Source organism: Pavona decussata, unplaced genomic scaffold (genome assembly GCF_977016875.1).
Source record: "Pavona decussata unplaced genomic scaffold, jaPavDecu1.1 SCAFFOLD_16, whole genome shotgun sequence".
Taxonomy (NCBI): Eukaryota; Metazoa; Cnidaria; class Anthozoa; order Scleractinia; family Agariciidae; genus Pavona; species Pavona decussata.
In genome coordinates, this window is record NW_028145439.1 from 2,297,501 (window position 1) to 2,319,295 (window position 21,795).

The window sequence follows — 21,795 nt, forward strand, 5'->3', positions numbered from 1 at the left end:
CTAGCGGCAACTCATCTCTGTGTCGGTATCATTAGTCAACCTTTACATGTTACTCAGTGGTTTTCTGTCGTGTACGAACGGTGGGATATTTGTCGCTCCACGTTTGCCACATTTGTCATAACAGGCCGAACGTTGTGTTTAGTGTCTTTGTTAACAATGACGGCCATAAGTGTGGACAGACTTCTCGCCCTGTTGTTGGGGCTCAGATACAGACAAGTTGTAACTTTAAAGCGAACATATGTAATTATCTTTACTTTCTGGGTTAGCTCTTTTGTTGGCTCCACAATCTTTGTTTGGAATGATTCATTATCAACATGGTATTTCCATATCGTTATTATGTTGTGCCTTGTTACTTCGATGTACTTTTACACGAGGATTTTCCTCAGGCTGCGTCATCATCAAACTCAAGTTCAAGACAATGTTACAGGACAACCGAACCAAACAACTCCACTAAACATGGCGCGATACAGAAAGACAGCGTCCAGTGCACTGTGGCTGCAGTTGACATTAGTTGTTTGTTATTTGCCATTTATTGTAGCAGCGCCTTTGGCAGTTAGAGAAATTCTAAGATATCCTTCTTCAACGTTTTATCTTCCACAGCAGTTTACAGTAACTTTAGTTTATTTCAACTCGTCACTTAATCCAATTCTTTACTGCTGGAAGATCAGAGAAGTGAGACAAGCAGTGAAGGAAATAGTTAGGCATCCTTTTTGTTCATCAAGCTGGTAATTATAAAATGTGTTTGCTTTAGACTCGGTAGTTTAGCGGAATCGTTTGTAAATGAAGTTTGTTGTTACCAACTATGCCTTTTTCTGTAGTTCAGTTTCACCAAAAGCGGCATCGAACTGAGAATCGTACATTACTACATTAATTCATCTAGGTAAAAGATGGCAATAAAGTGTGATTCTTCGAAGATCTGAGTTCTCGTAATGAAATTGATTATGTGCTCAGTAAGAACGCGAGGTTTATGAAATAACGAGTGAAACAAACAAAAAAGTTATTTCTGAAAGATTAACTAGTAAAGAAGGATTTGAAAAAAAATTCCGTTTTGATTTTCTGGCGTCTTTACATTTCTTTTCACATGGTTTCGAAATTTAAGTGCAAACTTGTCTAGCATAAATATCATAGCTATCAAAGTAGGACTGCGAGCAGTGAAACTTACGCAAATAGCCACAAAAGTCCCGTTTCAATGTTGATCAAGAATTTCGCGCGTGTAAGCATCAAAGGATTTCTTTCTTTGCAATTGTCGAATTTTTTTCTTGTTGAAATAGCCCTAGGGCTCCCAAAGCAGAGAAAGCATTTATTCTAAATGTCTACAGTAGGGTATTACAGAAGGAATCAAAGCAACTGTTGATGCGTAGATAGGATAATGAATTTTCGCTTTAGTGCTAAACTTCACGACATCTTACACAATCAGTATTAAAAAGACAGACATGAAATTTGAATTTAAATTTAAACAAACAACTTGAAAAAAAATTAAAAGCAGAAACTGAAGAGCAAAGATAATGTTATGTTTATCTTTTCATGAGCATGAAAGAAAGAAATAAAAAAACCCTGAGTTTCCGACGGGAATCAAATGCGTGACCTTTGGCACACCGGTCGGATTCTCAACTACGGAAGACAAACTTGTAGGCCATCTGCTAGGCTCATATGAAGCACGCGTCCTAATGTGTCCTGTGTCCTAGATAGGAGAAGCAATAAAAGTTATTATTAAGGACGGTGCCCACTAATACCGAAGTATTTTTGTCCGGTTTATGACTATGCGGGCAAAGCAGATCTTAGAAAGGGCTATTGGAATCCAAAAAGAAAATTGGGGGTAACCATGCATTTTTCAGAGATAAGCTATAATATCTCTAAAAAGCACCCAAATATAAAGCAATGTATGGGAGTTTTTCCTAAAGTGAAGCTTAATTATCTCTGAAAGATGCATGGTTACTTCCAATTTTCCTATGAGATACCAAAAGCATTTGCTGAGTTCTGCTTTCTCCGTATAGTTTTAAACCGCGCAAAAATATTCCTGTACTAGTAGGCACCACCTATAGGAAACCCGAGTATCTCGAGATGCGCAGAATGTATGCGCAGTAACAATAGTAGGCACCGTCCGTCCTTTGCAATTACTACACGACGTTTTTGAAAAGACGCAAAGGAAATTTGAATTTCAATTTAAACCATGCACTACCTTTACGAGAAAAAGAAAATGAACAGTAAAGACAATTTTTTTGCAATTTATTTCTCTTTTACCTTACTCGTGTCTGTGGGCTGGGAAATAAATATTTATGTCGGTTAAAAAGAAATTGGGATCCCTTCCTTCAGTCATAAAGTGAAAATTAAGCTGCTGTGTGGTCAGATCCTTTAATAACCAAAAATTATTGTTTATCTGCCAGCTAACATTGTCAGCTCGCTGACGAAAAATATCAAAAAGTTGTGAATGTCTTGTGATTGCAAACATGTTTTCAAAATTATTTCAGGCTGATATTCTTTAAAAACCAAACGAGTTGAAAAACACAAGTCATTAGTTTCATTCCGCTGATTCAAAATTTATTTACAAGCTGTCTGTAGTGTGACATTTTGTGAGTTTTAAATTGTTGCCATTAGTTCAGTTAACAGCCGGACGACTCGGACATTTAAAAGATAATTTTTTTCGGTTGAACCAGTTGAAATGCAAGTAGTACACGAGGATCAAACGGAAATTTCCCGAAACAAACGGACCTTCCAAGGTACTCCAGTTTTTCCATTTCATCCGGTTAAATTAAACGGCTGAACCGTTCCATTTGCACAAAATTTCCATTAACACTTTTTTGTTAATTGCACCATAAATGCGCCATCATATCAATGTAATGTCAACTTTAATGTAACCAATGAGATTGCAAGTTTACAAGGAAGGCAAAATAGCCTTTCCCATCTGACACAAACATTGTCTAAAATTTGCAACCAACTATTTTGGGTAAATGGAAAGCGCCCCTGATCGACAAAAAATGTGAAAATTGAAATATAAAAGATGAGGAGCTCAATGAAGAAGAGATCGACTGAAATTTAACGCAAAGTGGTCTTAATTCAGATGACCATTATCCGTCGCATCATCAGAAGGGAAAACGAAAGGAAAGCAATAAACTTTGGTAATTCCTCCAAGTAGCTAATACTGAGTGATTAAAAATTGGGAAGAAACGTTCGTATGAATGATAAAAGTGGGTTTAATTAACCGGTAAGAAAGCCGCTTTGTCTTTCATTCAAATTTTGACATTTTACAATGTGGCATTCCATTGAAGTCTGATGTTTCAGGGCCATTTAATAGAACTTGGGAGGACATTTAAACATCTGCGTAATATGAAATTCATAACATGCAAACTCATTAAATATACTGAGTTAACTTGCAAAGCAGCAAAGATTATTATTTGCTAGCGTTGTCCAACGAAAATCAATTAAAGAAATTATTACTGAAACGAGAACGCCATTGATACATAATTTCTACAGAATGTATTTTTTTGGTAAAAAATGGTCAAAGAAATTTCAATTTCAATTTTATGCACTAACTTCTCGTGAAAAAGACAATGAACACCGCAGATAACTTCTTTTACAATTTTATTTTTACCGTGTGCCTGTGGGCTAGAAAATAAACATATTTATTGGATGAAAGAAAAATTTGATCATTTTTTCCTCAGTTAAAAACTGAACATTTAGCGACTGTTTTTTTCTGATCCTTTAATAACTAAGATCTATGGTTCATCTGCTATCGTGGGATGTTACATGGACAACAAATATAGTATTCGCTAACGAAAACTATCAAAAACAGTTGTGAATGGCTTCTGACTGATAAATTCTTATCAAATTTATTACCGGCTACTGACATCTTTACTGGAAAACAAGAGGGAGCTTAAACACGCAAGTCGTTAGCTGTAAAAAGCTTAACATTGTGGGAGTTTTAAATGGTTGCCACTACTTTCAATTAACAGGTGGAAACTCACATTTAAAAACTCAACTTTAAGAGCGCTCCCCAGGAACTTTCACCTACGACCATGCAAGATAGAAAAATCGAAAATCGCCAAACTTTGTCGTAATAAAGGACTACTTAAACCATTTGTAGAAAGACATGTTTCAGTTTGTTTCGATAATTGTTTTACCTTCAAAGTGACTTTTTCATTTTGGTGGCCTGTGAGCGGGTAAAACCGACTTAAAAGTGTCACTTGTATGGGCCGCTCGTCTTGAAATTACGAAGGAGTAACATAAAAATCGAAGCAATTGAACATAAGTAAACTAAATCCCTCACACTTTCACGCTGTCAAATGTACATTCAATGTGATCCAGAATTTTTGGCCAAATTTTAAAAATTAACCGTTTCTAGCGGAATTACAGCATGCCAAAATAATGCAAAATTCAACCGCAAAAAAAGCATCCTGGTACATGGCTTTGTCAACCAAGACTATATTCATTGGAATAAGCAATGTTTCGTGTACGATTTGATGAAATAAAATTTTTGGGTAAATGAAACGATAAATTTTTGAAGCGCTATTTGAGCATGCTATTTATCATCAAAAGTTGACCTTTTGACCTTTAAAGGAGGCAAGCTATTTTCACATCACACTCGCTAATTTTGATTTTTCCAACAAACAATTCCAAACTCTGGGTATTCTTTCATAGCACAATGTTCAATAAAGTCAATCGCTAGAATTGGGACAGGTTTAACGTTAGTAAATATAATTTTAGTTACGAACACGTAATTTGGTTTAGGGCTACAACATCGACAAATTTGCATATAAATTAGTTCGTTTTGATTTCCACATAGAATATTTTTATTTACGTTAACTTTACTAAACAAATTAAATCATAAACAAGGTTAGTCGTTATTTTAACTGATTATATGGCTTATTGTACCTTAAAAATCCTTTTCACAAGAAGAAAAGACGAGTTTTCTTTCTAGCCGCCAAACGACCATTGAACCTTTTGACGTATCTCTTAATTGTCACGCAATATACACTTTCAGTCAAAAACGTGCGTGACCGCGGGGCAAATGACAATTCAGATAAAGCAAACGTCTTGTTGAATGTTGTATCTTCACTGACAATAAATGAAATTGAATTTAAACGTGTCCGAGTTTTCGAATGTAAAAGTTTCTGACGTTGGCGCAACGATCCGCCACCTGTTACATTTGGTAGCGTTCGTGCATTGGTCCCGTGCATCCTCCAAGACGTTTCGAGCCATCCGGCCTAACGTGTATGCAGTTCCGACAGCTCAGCCAAACTCCAGTTCCTTCAATGAGTCCAAAATATACAGGAACTTTTGAAAAGCTTAACATTATTAAAAAAATAGCCGGTACAAACTCATAGCATGAGGTAAATGGGTACTAAACACTTTTCTTTTCCGTGTGCGCGCGCGTGGCCGCTTGTAAAGAGTCACATTATGAAAGAGGGCGGGAAAATCCTGTGTTAAAAAGGGTAAAAAGGTAAGGGAACAAAAAGGGAATTACAGGTTATATGTAAAAAATGAACCGCTTCTATCAGTTCATCAGCTTCGTAAAAACTGAAAGCTGTCCAAATTCAACACATTTTTCCAATTTATTCTGTTTGATTCCAGGATAACTTCAAGAAATGGAATGTTTAAAAAAAAATGTTACTACACAAATCATTTGCTTTAATTAATCTGTTACACAACGAAGTCTTCCTATTTTAAATGAATAATGGAGACGAAATTTTCAATTTTTCATTTTCCATCCCACAAGCCAATCAAGGATACGAGAGCGAGAGAAAACGCAAGTGCGCGCGAATGTCTGCATTGTTGAAATCGCTCCCTTTCATGCTCTAAACATGGAGGGACGGAGATCCTAGCACTAGGAAGATCCTAGAGGGCGGATCATCCTAGCGCCATATGTTTTCTCTATTCAGTTTACATGCAAAAAGTTGCACTTGGCCCTAGCGCTAGGTTCTTCCTAGAGATAGGAACTTCCTGGCTGAGAGATGGGAAGATCCTATAACTAGGAAGATCCTAGCATCATGTAAACAACTTTCGCTCGGAAGATCTTAGTACTATAAGACAAAAAGAACAAACATGGGGGCAGCCGGGCGTTCAGCTGCTCAAGGCCGGCAGTTATTCTTTTTTCCTTCTCCACTTGGTAGCAACTTCGGCCGAAATTTCTGCATGTGAAGCAAACAGAAAGTTTTTTCGCCTTCTCGGATCTTCTTAGTGCTTGGATCTTCCTTCCTCCATGTAAACGGCCCCTTAATCAGCGAAACGAGCGACTTGTGTAATTTAAAGTGCGCGAAATTCTGAATTTTGATGTCAGTTAGTGTATCCAAAATGTCTGTTCTCGCCATGTCCTGTCTTACACAACTGGTTGAATACTTTTTTTTACCTATGAAGGAAAGTTTTGTTTTTCTCGTTTAACTTATTACGACGGCCACATGATATTTCAGCTGTTTTGTTCATTGTTCGTAGTCACGCGCTATGACGTGTACGGATGTCTGAATTCGGTCCCATCCGAAATCACTACCATGTGTATTTGGTAGAACACTTATTCCTGTGCTACACCGTGCTCACGAGAGCCAACCAGCTCGAAACAGCTGTCCAAGGTTGCCGCATTCTGTTGATTCTCGGTTTGGTCTCTATCATGTCTCTGTCGTATTACGTTTTCTACGCAGTCCGATCAGCTTTGCAGAAATTCGACTCATGAATATTTTTTCACTGATTGTATTTGCCGTTAAAGCATTAAAGAGTGACGTTTTGCGTTAATCCAATGAGTGGCATGGCTCAGGCTTGTGTGTATACTAAGAAATATCAAGTCACTCGTGGAATATTTCAAGAAGTACCACTCGAAAGCATTGCATAACTAGTATGTATCTGACTGCAAGGTTCGCCCCCTGCATAAGCTATATACTATAACGTAGGTATGTGCAGCACCAACAGGTATGGTTTTTGAACCGTTTTGCTGGTACATATTGTAACCAATTTGGTCTGACAGCGTGAGCCTGAAAACGGGAATGGATCCAAGAAACCAAGTCTGAAAATGGATATGAGTTTTAGACGACAGCTCTGAAAAAGGGTACCCAATCATTTGATATTTTGGTCTGAAATAGGGACAAGGTTTAGAGAACTGAGCCGCACACCCGAACCCCCATGGAGTGCTCCTCGGGGATACGCGATGTACAGTTAGGAAATAAATTCAAGTTGGGACACTATTTTAGAAACTGGCTACTTGGTAGGGCGGGGTCATCTCAGAGTCGAGGTCATTTCGGGGTCAACTTGTGGATCGATTCGGGGTTGAGGATCATTTCGGATACCCAACTGAGGTCACGCGCAAAGCAGGTGGCATACAAAGCGCTACATGTTGGCCTGCAGAACAAGCGTTATTATTATCATCATCATCATCATCGTTATTATTATTATTATTATTATTATCATCATTATTATTATTATTATTATTATTATTATTATTATTATTATTATTAGTATTATTATTATTATTATTATTATTATTATTATTATTATTCATTTATTTTTGTGTGCTTTTTTAGGTGAGCGGAAGTAAGCACGAGGCTATTGCGGAACTCGAGTGACGCACAAAGGGAGGGGGACAAAACATTTTTTGCGCCTTTCTCGTCGCGCCTCGTTCGCACTCCACGCTCGCTTCGCGTTTGCCTCCACACACACACACACACACACCCAAAATAACGCCTGTTCTGCAACCTATGGTGGAAGTCAGGCTAAAACGTTAAATTAATTTCCACGTGGTATCTCTGCAACGTAATTTATAAAGTGCCGTTCAGTTACCTGCACGTGCCAGCAAAAGCCTTGCTTCTGTGTCCAGAAAAGAATCCCACACTTTTATGGTGTGCCTTTCTATCGTGACGCACTGAACATTTGCCGGATTGTCTGAGCTTGCTCAGCTTGGACCACAAATTCCGCCAACAACCTCAGGGTAACCACAATGGATGGCCCATGTGGTTTGTGAATCTAAAGTCCGCGTATATTGCGTGACAGTTGTGTCATGCGAGGTATTTCGGCGACGTCAAAAGGTTCAATGGTCGTTTGGCGGCTAGAGGTAAACTCGTCTTTTCCTCTTGTGAAAAGGATTTTTAAGGTACAATAAGCCATATAATCAGTTAAAGTAACGACTAACCTTGTTTATGATTTAATTTGTTTAGTAAAGTTAACGTAAATAAAAATATTCTATGTGGAAATCAAAACGAACTAATTTATATGCAAATTTGTCGATGTTGTAGCCCTAAACCAAATTACGTGTTCGTAACTAAAATTATATTTACTATCGTTAAACCTGTCCTAATTCTAGCGATTGACTTTATTGAACATTGTGCTATGAAAGAATACCCAGGGTTTGGAATTGTTTGTTGGAAAAATCAAAATTAGCGAGTGTGATGTCAAAATTGCTTGCCCTCCTTTAAAGGTCAAAAGGTCAACTTTTGATGATAAATAGCATGTTCAAATAGCGCTCCAAAAATTTATCGTTTCATTTACCCAAAAATTTTATTTCATCAAATCGTACACGAAACATTGCTTATTCCGATGAATATAGTCTTGGTTGACAAAGCCATGTACCAGGATGCTTTTTTTGCGGTTGAATTTTGCATTATTTTGGCATGCTGTAATTCCGCTAGAAACGGTTAATTTTTAAAATTTGGCCAAAAATTCTGGATCACATTGAATGTACATTTGACAGCGTGAAAGTGTGAGGGATTTAGTTTACTTATGTTCAATTGCTTCGATTTTTATGTTACTCCTTCGTAATTTCAAGACGAGCGGCCCATACAAGTGACACTTTTAAGTCGGTTTTACCCGCTCACAGGCCACCAAAATGAAAAAGTCACTTTGAAGGTAAAACAATTATCGAAACAAACTGAAACATGTCTTTCTACAAATGGTTTAAGTAGTCCTTTATTATGACAAAGTTTGGCGATTTTCGATTTTTCTATCTTGCATGGTCGTAGGTGAAAGTTCCTGGGGAGCGCTCTTAAGATGCTGACCATCACCTTCAACATTTCCATAGTTATTAAACAGAGCTCTGCCTTAATTTGTTTACCTTAAAACGGCTTCGAGATATGAAGTTCATAACAGATATTAAAAATACTAAGTTAATTTGACATGTTTTGCAAATAAAGATAATTTCTGATCCTAACAAGAAAGCGATAAAACTCAGTTCGATAGCTGGGTTACCACTGAAGTAAAATGGCCGCAATAACAAACTATACTGGGGACGGAAAACAAAAATTTCCTCCACATCTATTTTGCTCAGCAGAATTAACTGGAGGAATACACAGCCAACTGATATTCCTTTCAGTGTTAAACATATTTCTGTCCATCGCTTCATTCCTGGGAAATACGTTGACCCTTGTCGCTCTTTCCAAAGAGACTTCTCTTCATCCGCCGTCCAAACTCTTGCTTCGGAGCCTAGCGGCAACTGATCTCTGTGTCGGTTTTATTGTTGAACCTTCTCAAGTTACTTACTGGATTTCTGTCGTGTACGATCGGTGGGATATTTGTCGCACGACGCATGAAACATTTGTCATAACAGGCCAAATGTTGTGCATGGTGTCTTTGTTGACAATGACGGCAATAAGTGTGGACAGACTTCTCGCCCTGTTGTTGGGGCTCAGATACAGAAAAGTTGTAACTTTAAAGCCAACTTATGTAATTGTGTTTACTTTCTGGGTTAGCTCTTTTGTTGGCTCTACAATCTTCCTTTGGAATGATTCATTATCAACATGGTATTTCCATATTCTTATTATGTTGTGCCTTGCAACTTCGGTATACTCTTACACCAGGATTTTCCTCAGGCTGCGTCATCATCAAACTCAAGTTCAAGACAATGTTACAGGACAACCCAACCAAACAACTCCACTGAACATAGCGCGATACAGAAAGACAGCGTCCAGTGCACTGTGGCTGCAGTTGACATTAGTTGTTTGTTATTTGCCATTTATTGTAGCGGCGCCTTTGGCAGTCAAAGAAATTCTAAGAAGTCCATCTTCAACGTTTTATCTTGTACTGCAATTTACAGTAACTTTAGTTTATTTCAACTCGTCACTAAATCCAATTCTTTACTGCTGGAAGATCAGAGAAGTGAGACAAGCAGTGAAGGAAATAGTTAGGCAGCTTCTTTGTTCATCAAGTTAGTAATTGTGCAGGGCGGTTGGTTTGACCTCGGTAGTTTAGCAGAATATTAAGGGTTGTTAATCTCCCGAGAGTTGCTTTGTTCATGAAGTTTGTAGTTACCAAGTATGCCTTTTTCTGTAGTTCAGTTTCACCAAAAGCGGCATTGAACTGAGAATTGTACATTACTACATTAATTCATCTAGGTAAAAGATGGCAATAAAGTGTGATTCTTCGAAAACTTAATTCTCGTAATGCAATTGATATTTTGCTAGGTAAACACGCGAGGTTTATAAAATAACGAGTAAAACAAACAAAAAAGTTATTTCTGAAAGACTAACTAGTAAAGAAGAATTTGAAAAAGCATTCCATTTCGATTTTCTGTCGCTTTTCAGTTCTTTTCACATGGTTTCGAAATTTAAGTAAAAAGTTGTCCTTTCCTTCGGGTCAAACGTTAAAATTAAGCTGCTGTGTGGTCATATCCTTTTATAACCAAGAATTATTGTCCATCTGCCAAATAACATCGTCAGTTCGCTGAAAAAAAAGATAACAAAAGATGTGAATGTCTCCGGACTGAAAACATTTTTTCAAAATTAGATCAGGCTGATCGTTTTTAAAAACCAAACGAGTTGGAACAGACAAGTCATTACTTTAATACCGTTGATTCAAAATTTATTTACAAGCGGTCTGTAGCGTGACATTTTGTGAGTTTTAAATAGTTGCTGTTATTTCAGTTAACAGCCGGACGACTCGGACATCTAAAATATATTTTTTCGTTTTAACCAGTTGAAATACAAATAGTTCTGACACGAGAACCACACGGAAATTTCCCGAAACAAACGGACGACCTTCCCAGGTTCTCCACTTTTTCCTTTTCATCCGGTCAACTTAAACAGTTGAACCGTTCCATTTGCACAAAATTTCCATTAACATTTTTTTTGTTAATTGCACCATAAATACGCCATCAAATCTATGTAATGTCAACTTTAATATTACCAATGAGATTGCAAGTTTTGCAAGGAAGGCAAAATAGCCTTTCCCATCTGACACAAAAATTTTCTAGAATTTGCAACCCACTCTTTCAGGTAAATGGAAAGCGCCCCTGATCGGAGAAACAGAGTAAAAATTGAAATATAAAAGCTAAAGAGCTCAACGAAGAAGAGATCGACTGAAATTTAACGCAAAGTGGTCATCATCCGTCATCCGTCCATCATCCATCATCCTTCACATCATTAGAAGCGATCATGAAAGGAAAGCAATAAACTTTGGTAATTGCTCCGACTTGCTAATACTAAGTAATTAAGAATTAGGAAAAAACGTTTGTACAAATGATAAAAGCGAATTTAATTAATCGGTGAAGGCTGGTTTGTCTTTCATTAAAGTTTTGCTTTCGATTTTGACGTTTTTTTAGTGCGGCATTTCATTTCATGTTTCCGATGGCTATTCAATAGAACTTGGGAGAACATTTAATTTAAACAACTACGTGATATGAAATTCATAACAAACTCATGAAATATACAGAGTTAACTTGACTGGAACGGTACTCGTCCTTTAGAAAGAAGCAAAGATTATTATTCGCTAGCTCAGTCCAACGAAAATCAACCAAAGAAATATTACTAAAACGAGAACGCCGTTGACACATATTTTTTTGTTCAAAAAAGGTTTTCAGTTTCAATTTTATCCACTAACTTCTCCTAAAGGAGAAAATGAACACCGCAGATAATTTTCTTTTACAGTTTTTCTTTTTACCGAACACCTGTGGGCTAGAATATAAATATACTTATCTGCTCACAGGAAAATTGGATCATTTTTCTCATTTATGAACTGTATATTTAGGGTCTGTTTTTTTCTTATCCTTTACTAACTAAGATCTATGGTTCCTCTGCTATCGTGGGTTGTTACATGGACAACAAAATGTTTTATTCACTACCGAAAACTATCAGAAACAGTTGTGAATGTCTTGTGACTGAAAAATTGTTATCAAATTTATTACCGGCTACTGACATCTTTACCGGAAAACAAGAGCGAGTTTAAACACACAAGTCGTTTGTTGTCAAAAGCTTTACATTGTGTGAGTTCTAAATGGTTGCCACTACATTAAATTAACAGGCGGAAACACACATTTAAAAACTAAACTGTAACCTGGTGACTTTCTCCTTCATCAGTTTCATAGTTGTTAAACAGAACGCTACCTTCTTCTGTTTACCTTCAAAAACTCAGTAATAATTCATAAGCCCATTGACCTATCAAATGGTCGATACGACATCACGTGTAGTAACTTTATATCGATAAACCTCCTACTTATTAGTATTCGGTGTTTTAACAACTAATAAAACACTTCCCATTAGTATGCGGTGTTTGGTCAGCTAATACAACACTCTTTTTTAGTGTGCGGTGTTTTTCTCGTATGCTAATATCCAACGTTCACAAAAGCATAATTTTTATGAACTCTCTTGACACACGCTTTTTTTGGAATATTTTTGAAGCCGTTAAAAAAAATTCGCAGCACGTGTTTTATCGGGTCTAAAACCAATAAACACGATAAAACACTCCTGCTCGTTTTTTAAACATTAATAAAAACAGCTGCGCGATATGAAGCTGATAATATATATTAAATTTTCAGTTAATTTGACATATTTAGCAAATAAAGATAATTTCTGATCCTTATAAAGAAGCGATAAAACTAAGTTCGATAGCTGGGTTACCACGGAAGTAAAATGGCCGCAATAACAAACTATACTGAAGACAGAAAACAAAAATCACTTGCGTTTTGCTCAGCAGAATTAACTGGAGGAATACACAACCAACTGATATTCCTGTCAGTTTTAAACATTTTTCTGTTCATCACCCCATTCCTGGGAAATGCGTTAATCCTTGTCGCTCTTTCCAAAGAGTCTTCCCTTCATCCGCCGTCCAAACTCTTGCTTCGTAGCCTAGCGACAACTGATCTCTGTGTTGGTATTATTGTTGAACCTTTCCAAGTTACTCGCTGGATTTCTGTCGTGTACGAACGGTGGCATGTTTGTCGCTCGACGACTGCCACATTCATCATAACAAACAGAACGTTGTGTTTAGTGTCTTTATTGACACTGACGGCCATCAGTGTGGACAGACTTCTCGCCTTGTCGTTAGGACTCAGATACAGACAAGTTGTAACTTTAAAGCGAACATATGTAACTGTGTTTACTTTCTGGGTTAGCTCTTTTGTTGGCTCCACCATCTTCCTTTGGAATGATTCATTATCATCACGGTATAGCCATACCGTTATCCTGTTATGCGTAGTTACTTCAGTCTACTCTTACACGAGGATTTTCCTCAGGCTGCGTCATCATCAAAATCGAGTTCAAGAAAGTGTTACAGGACAACCGAACCATACAACTCCACTGAACATAGCGCGATACAGAAAGACAGCGTGCAGTGCACTGTGGCTACAGTTGACATTAGTTGTTTGTTATCTACCATATATTGTAGTGGCACTTTGGGCAATTCAAGAGATTCGAAGTAAACTGTCCTCAGCTTTTTATCTGGCATTGAGTTTTACATCAACTTTACTTTATTTAAACTCATCATTAAACCCTCTTCTTTACTGCTGGAAGATCAGAGAAGTGAGACAAGCAGTGAAGAGATCAATTCGACAGATGTTTTGTCCATGAAGTTTGTTGTTACCAAATGTTTTGTGCCTTCAGTTTCTGTACTTCAGTTTCAGCAAACGTTCGTACTATCGAAAAGGTTGTACTCGACTAAATTAACATGTGTAAGTATCAGTATATGTAATATGTAATAATACAATATGAATTTTGGAAACTAAGTGTTTAGCCGATGTTTCAAATGAGTTTTGGTCAGTTTGAAACTAGTTTTACACAATAATAGCAATACCAAACTTAACGTTTGTTTGTTTATTTGTTGAAAAAAATGACAATTGAAAACGAGTCGAAAAAAGCTTCAACTTTCTATTCTCTGCCGTCATTTCATTTTCACATGATTGTTTAAAATTAAAGTAGTGTCTCAGCATCAATGATTATCACCGTCCAAGTAAGGTTGGGAACAGTAAACCTTACGTAAGAAGCCACAGGGTTGCAGCCACGAGAAGGCCAAGATACATTGATTGAGAAATTAGCCCAATGAAAGCACCAAAACATTCCTTCTTTGCCGCTACTTGCGAGTTTATCTTACGATGAAATAAGCGTTCGGCCCATAAAGCAGAGAAAGCATTTATTATAAATATCTGCAGTAGGGTTTCACAGACGGAAAGCATTTTTTGATACGTAGATAACATAAGGTTTTATTTTTCGTTTTACAGCTTAAACGTTTTAGCTCAGCTAAGGTGGACATTAGTTGTTATTTGTCATTCAACGTATATTGTTGTGCTATTTTTTTTTACGTTTTGAGAATTTCGAAGTAAACTGTCTTCTGGCTTTTGCTCTTGGATTAGAATGTCAAATAGCATTAGTTTATTTGATCTCGCATTCAAACCAGCTTCTTTACCCCTTAGAAAAGATCAGAGAAGCGAGAAAAGCAATGAAGGATACAGTAAGACAGCTTTTTTGTTCATCAAGTTAGTAGTTATCAAGTCTTTTTGTGGCAGTTTAAAATTGGCAGTTCATTTTCATCGGACCACGATCTAAGTAATGTTAATGTGAAATAAACTTATGTCTTCTAAATTCCAGAAAATATTTAGCCTGAGAGTCCACAGTCGGGTGATATATATTGGTAATTGAACTGAGTGGAGTGCAATTTGGTCTGAAATCATACGCGTGATTTCAAAATCAAACGAACGCGCAGCGCGAGTTTGATTTGAAATCACAAGTATGATTTCAGACCAAAATTGCACGACACGAAGTTCAATTACCACTTAATTACATACATTTTGAAATCACAGAGTATCATTGTCAATATAAATATTCTATTTGTGTTACTTCATTTCCATTTTGATGGGCTAAGGAAAGGATGCGATTTAGAGCAAAAAATAGTGCAATTTGGGAATAAATTGCACCATTTTGGACCAATGAGATTCCAAGGATCACTAGTGATATCAAAATGGATGTAATTAAGAAGTAAGGTAACTTATGGTAAGGAAAAAAATGGGGTTTCCTTTTTGGTCTGTAAAAAAGAATTTTCGAGAAACCGACGTCGTTTAAAATTAAAAATATTTTCTAATTTTATAATAAAATAAAAGAGGAAGTTCAAAAAAAGTAATTATGGAACGAAAACGTCATCATAAGCAAAACCTTAATTGTTTTGTTTATCTCGCGATTGTGGAGTATAGCCTTGGAACGTCAAACAATCCATTCAAATTTTGAGCTATCGTTTCAAAATGCGATGACTTACACCTTTCTCAGTTGAGAACGTTGTATGTAATTTTTACACAGAGTGAGAGGAAATTTGAATTTGAATTTAGGGAACCTAACCTTCTGCGGGCTAGCTAGAAAATAAAATGTTCTTTGGTTTAATCAACAATTATCATCTTGTGATGTTCACTAGGAACAAGAAGCATTGTGTTAACAGATAAAAGCTACCACCAGAAGTAGCCAACGTTTTATAGTTACAATACAGCGCGCGTGCATCCTAATCTTATTCCTATTGGCGTCATCATGGTACATTTCTCAACACATGCACGGCCGTGCGTCCATCCGATGACGTGTGCAAGTCTGATGGGGGAAGCATGTGCGCGCTATGTTATAAAAAAAACTTTTACAGAGAGACACCACCAAAAAAAATGCATATTTATAACAGCTTGAAGCTTAATGAGACATTAAGATCAAACCGATATGCGAAACCATTTTCGCCTTTTTTTTGTACAGAGAATTTTGAAATTAATCTGGAACAAAACCTGTTTCCCAAGAATCATTTACTTTATTTTCACTATGTTATAAAAGAATTGGTTTATGCTTTTAGCTCTGCGTATACAGCTATTTCAGTTAACGTTGTCGGATCAAAATAAAGCTAAAAGACAAGACCGCAATGTTTTGTGGGATTATTTTTTATGAATAATTTCATCAAAATCATCCCTACACGTGCAGGTCATTGTACTGCTAATTACAACCTATTGTTTTCGCCAGGCATGACTAATTTTGATGAATTTATTCATAAAAATCCCACGTAAACTTTCGGTCTTGTCTTTTAGCTTCATGCTTTGAACCGACAACATTAGTTGAAATGACTGTATAGATTAATGCATATACGCACGCTAAGCATGAACCAATTCTTAAGAGCGGCTGCCTGTAAGAATCGAGAACTGCATTTCCGCGACCATTTGGTCGAATTTCTGATATTTCGTCTGAGGATACCCTTGGATTAACTATTTTCGACAAACATATTTTGAAGTTCCAAGATATTTTATTTTTAGAGAAAATTGTAGGAGTTTGAAATGCGGCCCAGGAGCGGTCACGGGCCGATGAAAACCGCGAAAATTTAGGTCAAAGGACGAAGCCCCGTTCACGGTCAAAAATAACCCAATGAACTTAAAATTTACACACACCTAGACCAACCATCTTTAAAGAAAATTGATACAATAAATATCCCAAACTCGCTGGCTGCTTTCTAAAGCATGAAGGTTTGTGACGTTACTCAAAGTGGCCTTGAAACTAATCCTTATTTTCATTAAAATAAAAGTGTTTCTGATATCTAATTTTGATTCTCTAAATTAAATTTCATATCTCAAAAGACGAAGAAAAGAACTTTATTTGTTCCAAGTTTCAAGCTCTGATTCACACTCTTTCTCACTCAGGGAAGATCGAAAATGCGTGCAATACTCGCGGCTCACAATCACGTTACGGATTATGAGATCAAAAACGGATTCACAAACACTTGACATCTGGAGCCCATGAATGTTTCCAAACATCACATATTGGGCCCTAAAACTAATCAGACTGACTGAAGACAGCCATTGAATGTTTTTCGATCCCAGATTTCTTTCCTATTCTGCTGTAAAGAATACATATTCATTCTGGTCAAGTATCCTACGAAACATGTGCAACAAATTTGCATACCCTTCGATGTCGCAGGCAAAAGTACGGCAAATCAAACTTTACAGCCCCTTTATCTTCTTTAAATGAAGCAGTCGATCAGTAAAATGGAGAAAGACGTGTGACTTTGTTCCTGCCGTGTTGTTTTGAGTTGTCGTTTTAGCAGCGACGGCTCAAATCAATAAGTGTTACAGAACAACTGTAACTCAATATTCACTTACCTGATCTGACTGGCGCGCACGTGATCCTGGTCAGGCATATCATTTTGGTATGGAATCCTGCGCGAACAGGGCGTTTTTAGAAACTGTAAATAGTGAAAAGTACTGCTTGTGGGCCAAGCGACGACTAACCTGGTGATGAAGACCTTGTCCAGCTTAAAGAATATAAAAGAGATGCGAGAGCCCATGTCGCCAGCTTTCTTTTTTCTCGCGAAACAATAGACGTTCAAGTACTAGAGTCAGTTTTTTTAACTTACAGTAATGCAGATCCTGGATCGGCGAAAAATCTATCCATAACCACCATCTTCACAATTAAAAATATAAATTTTGTATATTTGAGGGCATAGTAGTGAATTTCACACCGACCACCAACCCGACCTTCCCCCTCCCCCTCTCCCACCCACACCACCCAGCGATATAGTGGTTATTGTTTACTTTCCTAAACCGTTTGGGTTTTCTCGCTGTTCCTGCTAGTTTCTTTCAATTCCCGAGAACATAGGAATTGTTACCCCAGTGAAATTAATTAATAACATTAAATCTGAAATTAGAAAAACGAATAGGTAAAATACGGCCCTCACCCGCTCGCGCTAGTAATAAGTTAGTATCCGTGTTTTTGTGGCCATTACCAGACAGACCAAAGCTGGTAAGATTCCTATCTTCTCGGGAATTGAAACAAACTGGTAGGAACAACGAGAAAACCCAAACGGTTTAGGAAAGTAAACTGAAACACAACATTATTGACACTTATTGCCAGGGAGGAGGGGAGGGGGAGGACGGGTTGGTGGTTGGTTTGGAATTCACTACTATGCCCTTAAATATACGCTTTTTATATTTTAATTGTGGGGATGGTGGTTATGGATAGATTTTTGAGAAAACGTCGACGTTCCAGGATCACTGGAAGTTACAAAAAAAACTGACTCTAGTACTTGACCGTCGTTTTTTTGGCGGAAAAAACTAAAGCTGGCGAGATGGGCTCTCGCATCTCTTGTACATTCTTTAAGCTGGACGGTTTTAGACGCCATTTTGACGAGTAGGCAAACAGGCTTGAAATAACAGTGTTTGTATGGAAATCCGATGTCAAATAATTTTCATAAAACATCGCTTCTGAAAAATTTATGAATTGGAAACTTTTGGCACCAGGAAAAGGATTTTAAGAACAAAATTAGAGGGATGTAGCTGTGACAGAAAGCGTCCAGTCGTGTTTTGAACTTTCCATACATTTGTCTGTAAAGCGAACCAGCCGTGAACTGCTACTAAAAACAGTTCGCGGGAAAAAATACAGGGAAATGTATCGAAAGTTCAAAACACAACTGGACGCTTTCTGTCACAGCTACATCCCTCTAACGGCTTTTTTTTTTCAAGCCATTCCCAGCTTGATGGTAGCTTTCAAACCCACGAAATGCGGCGGAGTTCATATAATTGCAGTGTTCTTTGCTTCAAAACAACGAACATTCCAGTAGTACTCTCGCAGCTGGCATAAAACTCGGTAAACCATATATTTTTTAAAGGTTAATAATTGAAGTTTACAGTTATTTTACAGGAAAGAAAAATGAAACGTGTTTAAGACATGGGGAGTTTTCTCTAAGACATTAAGTTGTTAAAAATCGCGATCCAAATCCACTGGAGAAAAACCCAGGAAAAATATCATCGAGCATCCGGTTGCCTAAAAACCGTATCTGAGATGTTTAACACGTGAGTTTGTTCCATTTCAATTTGAACCATGTCCTATTTTTACCTGAAAAAGAAGTGAACAACAAATGCTATTTTCTACAATTTCTTTTGCCCTTTGCCATGCACGTGTCTATGAAAAAAAAAAAACAAAAACATCAAAACACATCAAAACATTTGTGAATGTTTTCTGACTGAAAATATGTTTTCAAAATTATTTCAGGCTGGTCGTCTTTAAAAACGAAAGGAGTTGGAACACACAAGTCATTAGTTTAATACCGTTGATTCAAAATTTATTTACAAGCGGTCTGTACCGTGACATTTTGTAAGTTTTAAATAATTGCTATTATTTCAGTTAACAGCCGGAAGACTTGGACATTTAAAAGATAAATTTTACGGTTTAACTGAAATATAAATTAAAATAGTATTGACGCAAGGACCAAACGGAAATTTTCCGAAACAAACGGACGACCTTCCGAGGTTCTTCACTTTTTTCTTTTCGTCCGGTCAAATTGAACGGCTGAACCGTTCCATTTGCACAAAATTTCCATTAACACTCATTTGTTAATTGCACCATAAATGCGCCATCACATCTATGTAATGTCAACTTTAATGTTACCCATGAGATTGCAAGTTTTTGAAGGAAGGAAAAATTAGCCTTTTCCATCTGACACAAAAATTTTCTAGAATTTGCAACCAACTCTCTTGGGAAAATGGTACGCGCCTCTGATCGACAAAAAAGTGAAAATTGAAATAAAAAAGCTAAGCAGCTCAACGAAGAAGAGATCGACTGAAATTTAACGCAAAGTGGTCTAAATTTAAGTGACCATTATCCGTCGCATCATCAGAAGGGATAATGAAAGGAAACCAATAAACTTTGGTAATTGCTCCGACTAGCAAAAACTAAGTGATTAGGAATTAAGAAGAAACGTTTCGGTACGAATGATGAAAGTGGGTTTGATTAAACGGTGAAAGCTGGTTTGTCTTTCATTCAAGTTTTGCTTTCGATTTTGACGTTTTTCAATGCGGCATTCCATTGAAGTCTGATGTTTGATGGCTATTTAATAGAACTTGGGAAAACATTTGAACAACTGCGTGATATGAAATTCATAACAAACTTATAAATGAAATATTTGCTTGCGAATAGGATTTTTATGTTTTTCCCGGACAATCTAATGTTAAATGATCTTGTTGCGTTACGGGGTGCGTGACAACATCCGGGCATGCGCCGAGAGGTCATGGGGCTGAATCAAAGGATGCCCCTCTAGGGGCATGCGTTACTACTACACAGTCAATTGCTGTCGCGTCATTCGATTCTTTGACTCGCTGGGGAAAGAGTGTTTTTCCCCTCCCAACCCTTCCCTGTTTTGTCCTCTCAGCAGTGCTCTGGGTTGTTGTTTTGCAGTTTCGTTTTTGAGTGCCCTCACCTTTACTGGGCCAGAAAAATATTTCATTTTGTTCCTTGAAAATTTATCATGATCTCAGAGCAATAATTTTATTAAAGCGGCTATGGGCCTTTGTTCATAGCCATTTAATTCCAATATTGATGTGTTCTGATATTGTGTTTGGGCCCAGCAAACAAGCTTCAGGATATGCAGCACTGATTTAAGGTAGATGGGAGGAAGGGATAAAACATAAAATATACTGAGTTAACTTGATTTTAACTTACTCGTCCTTTATAGAGGAGCAAAGATTATTACTTCCAAGCTTTGTCCATCGAAAATCAACCAAAGAAATCATTACTGAAATGAGAACGCCATTGACACATAATTTCTACAAAATCAGTTTTTTTCTTAAAAAGGCCAATGAAATTTCAATTTTTAATTTTAACGACTAACTACTCGTGAAGAAGACAATGAACACCGCAGATAATTTTCTTTTACAATTTTCTTTTTACCGAGCGCTTGTGGGCTAGAAAATAAATATATAGATTTGCTGAAAGAAAAATTTAATCATTTTTTCCTCAGTTAAAAACTGAATATTTAGCGACCGTTTTTTTCTGATCCTTTTATAACTAAGATCTATGGTTCATCTGCTATTGTGGGATGTTACATGGACAAGAAATATAGTATTCACTTACGAAAACTATCATAAACACTTGAATGGCTTGTGACTGAAAAATTGTTATAAAATTTAGTACGGGCTACTGACATCTTTACTGAAAAACAAATAGTTAGTTGTCAAAAGCTTAACATTGTGTGAGTTCTAAAAGGTTGCCACTACTTTCAATTAACAGGCGATAGCACACATTTAAAAACTAAACTGTAAGCTGGTGACCATCACCTTCATCAGTTTCATAGTCATTAAACAAAATGCTACCTTATTTTGTTTGCTTCCAAAAACTCAGTCATAATATATAAGCCCATTGACTTGTCAAATAGTCGATAATACGTCACGTGCAGTGACTTTATACCGATAAACCTCCTCCTTATAAGTATGCCGTGTTTTAACAGCTTATAAAACACTCCTCATTAGTATGCGGTGTTTTATCAGCTAATAACACACTTCATTTGTATGCGGTGTTTTTCTCGTCTGCTTCGCAACGTTCACAAAAGTATATTTGCTATAAACTGTCTTTTCCAGGGATGTTTTTGAAGCCGTTCACAAAAGTCGCAGCACGTGTTTTATCGGGTGTAAAACCACTCGGCTGCGCCTGGTGCTTTTAAACACGATAAAACATCCCTGCTCGTTTTTTAAATATTACTTACAACAGCCGGGCGATATGAAGGTCATAATAGATATTCAAAATACGCAGTTAGTTTGACATATTTTGCAGATAATGATAATTTGTCATCCTAATAAAGTAGCGATAAAACTCAGTTCGGTAGGTGGGTAACCACTAAAGTAAA

General features: G+C 37.0%; 2 protein-coding genes across 2 annotated transcripts in view; both read left to right on the top strand.

The window, feature by feature from the left end:
- Positions 1 to 729, top strand: part of LOC146487304 (melanocyte-stimulating hormone receptor-like) — a 951-nt gene extending 222 nt beyond the window's left edge. Inside the window, exon 1 of the mRNA XM_085084534.1 lies at positions 1 to 729. This exon is cut by the window's left edge and continues 222 nt beyond it. Within this exon, the coding sequence (XP_084940660.1) occupies positions 1 to 729 (729 nt within the window).
- Positions 730 to 9,171: 8,442 nt separating this feature from the next.
- Positions 9,172 to 10,119, top strand: LOC146487305 (melanocyte-stimulating hormone receptor-like). The gene has a single exon (XM_085084545.1). The coding sequence runs from the start codon at positions 9,172 to 9,174 to the stop codon at positions 10,117 to 10,119; it is 948 nt and encodes a 315-aa protein (XP_084940671.1).
- The last annotated feature ends 11,676 nt before the right edge of the window (positions 10,120 to 21,795 follow it).

What these genes read in the sequence shown, in the direction of transcription:
- LOC146487305 (XM_085084545.1), top strand. Translation starts at nt 9,172, where the DNA reads ATGGCCGCAATAACAAACTATACTGGGGACGGAAAACAAAAATTTCCT.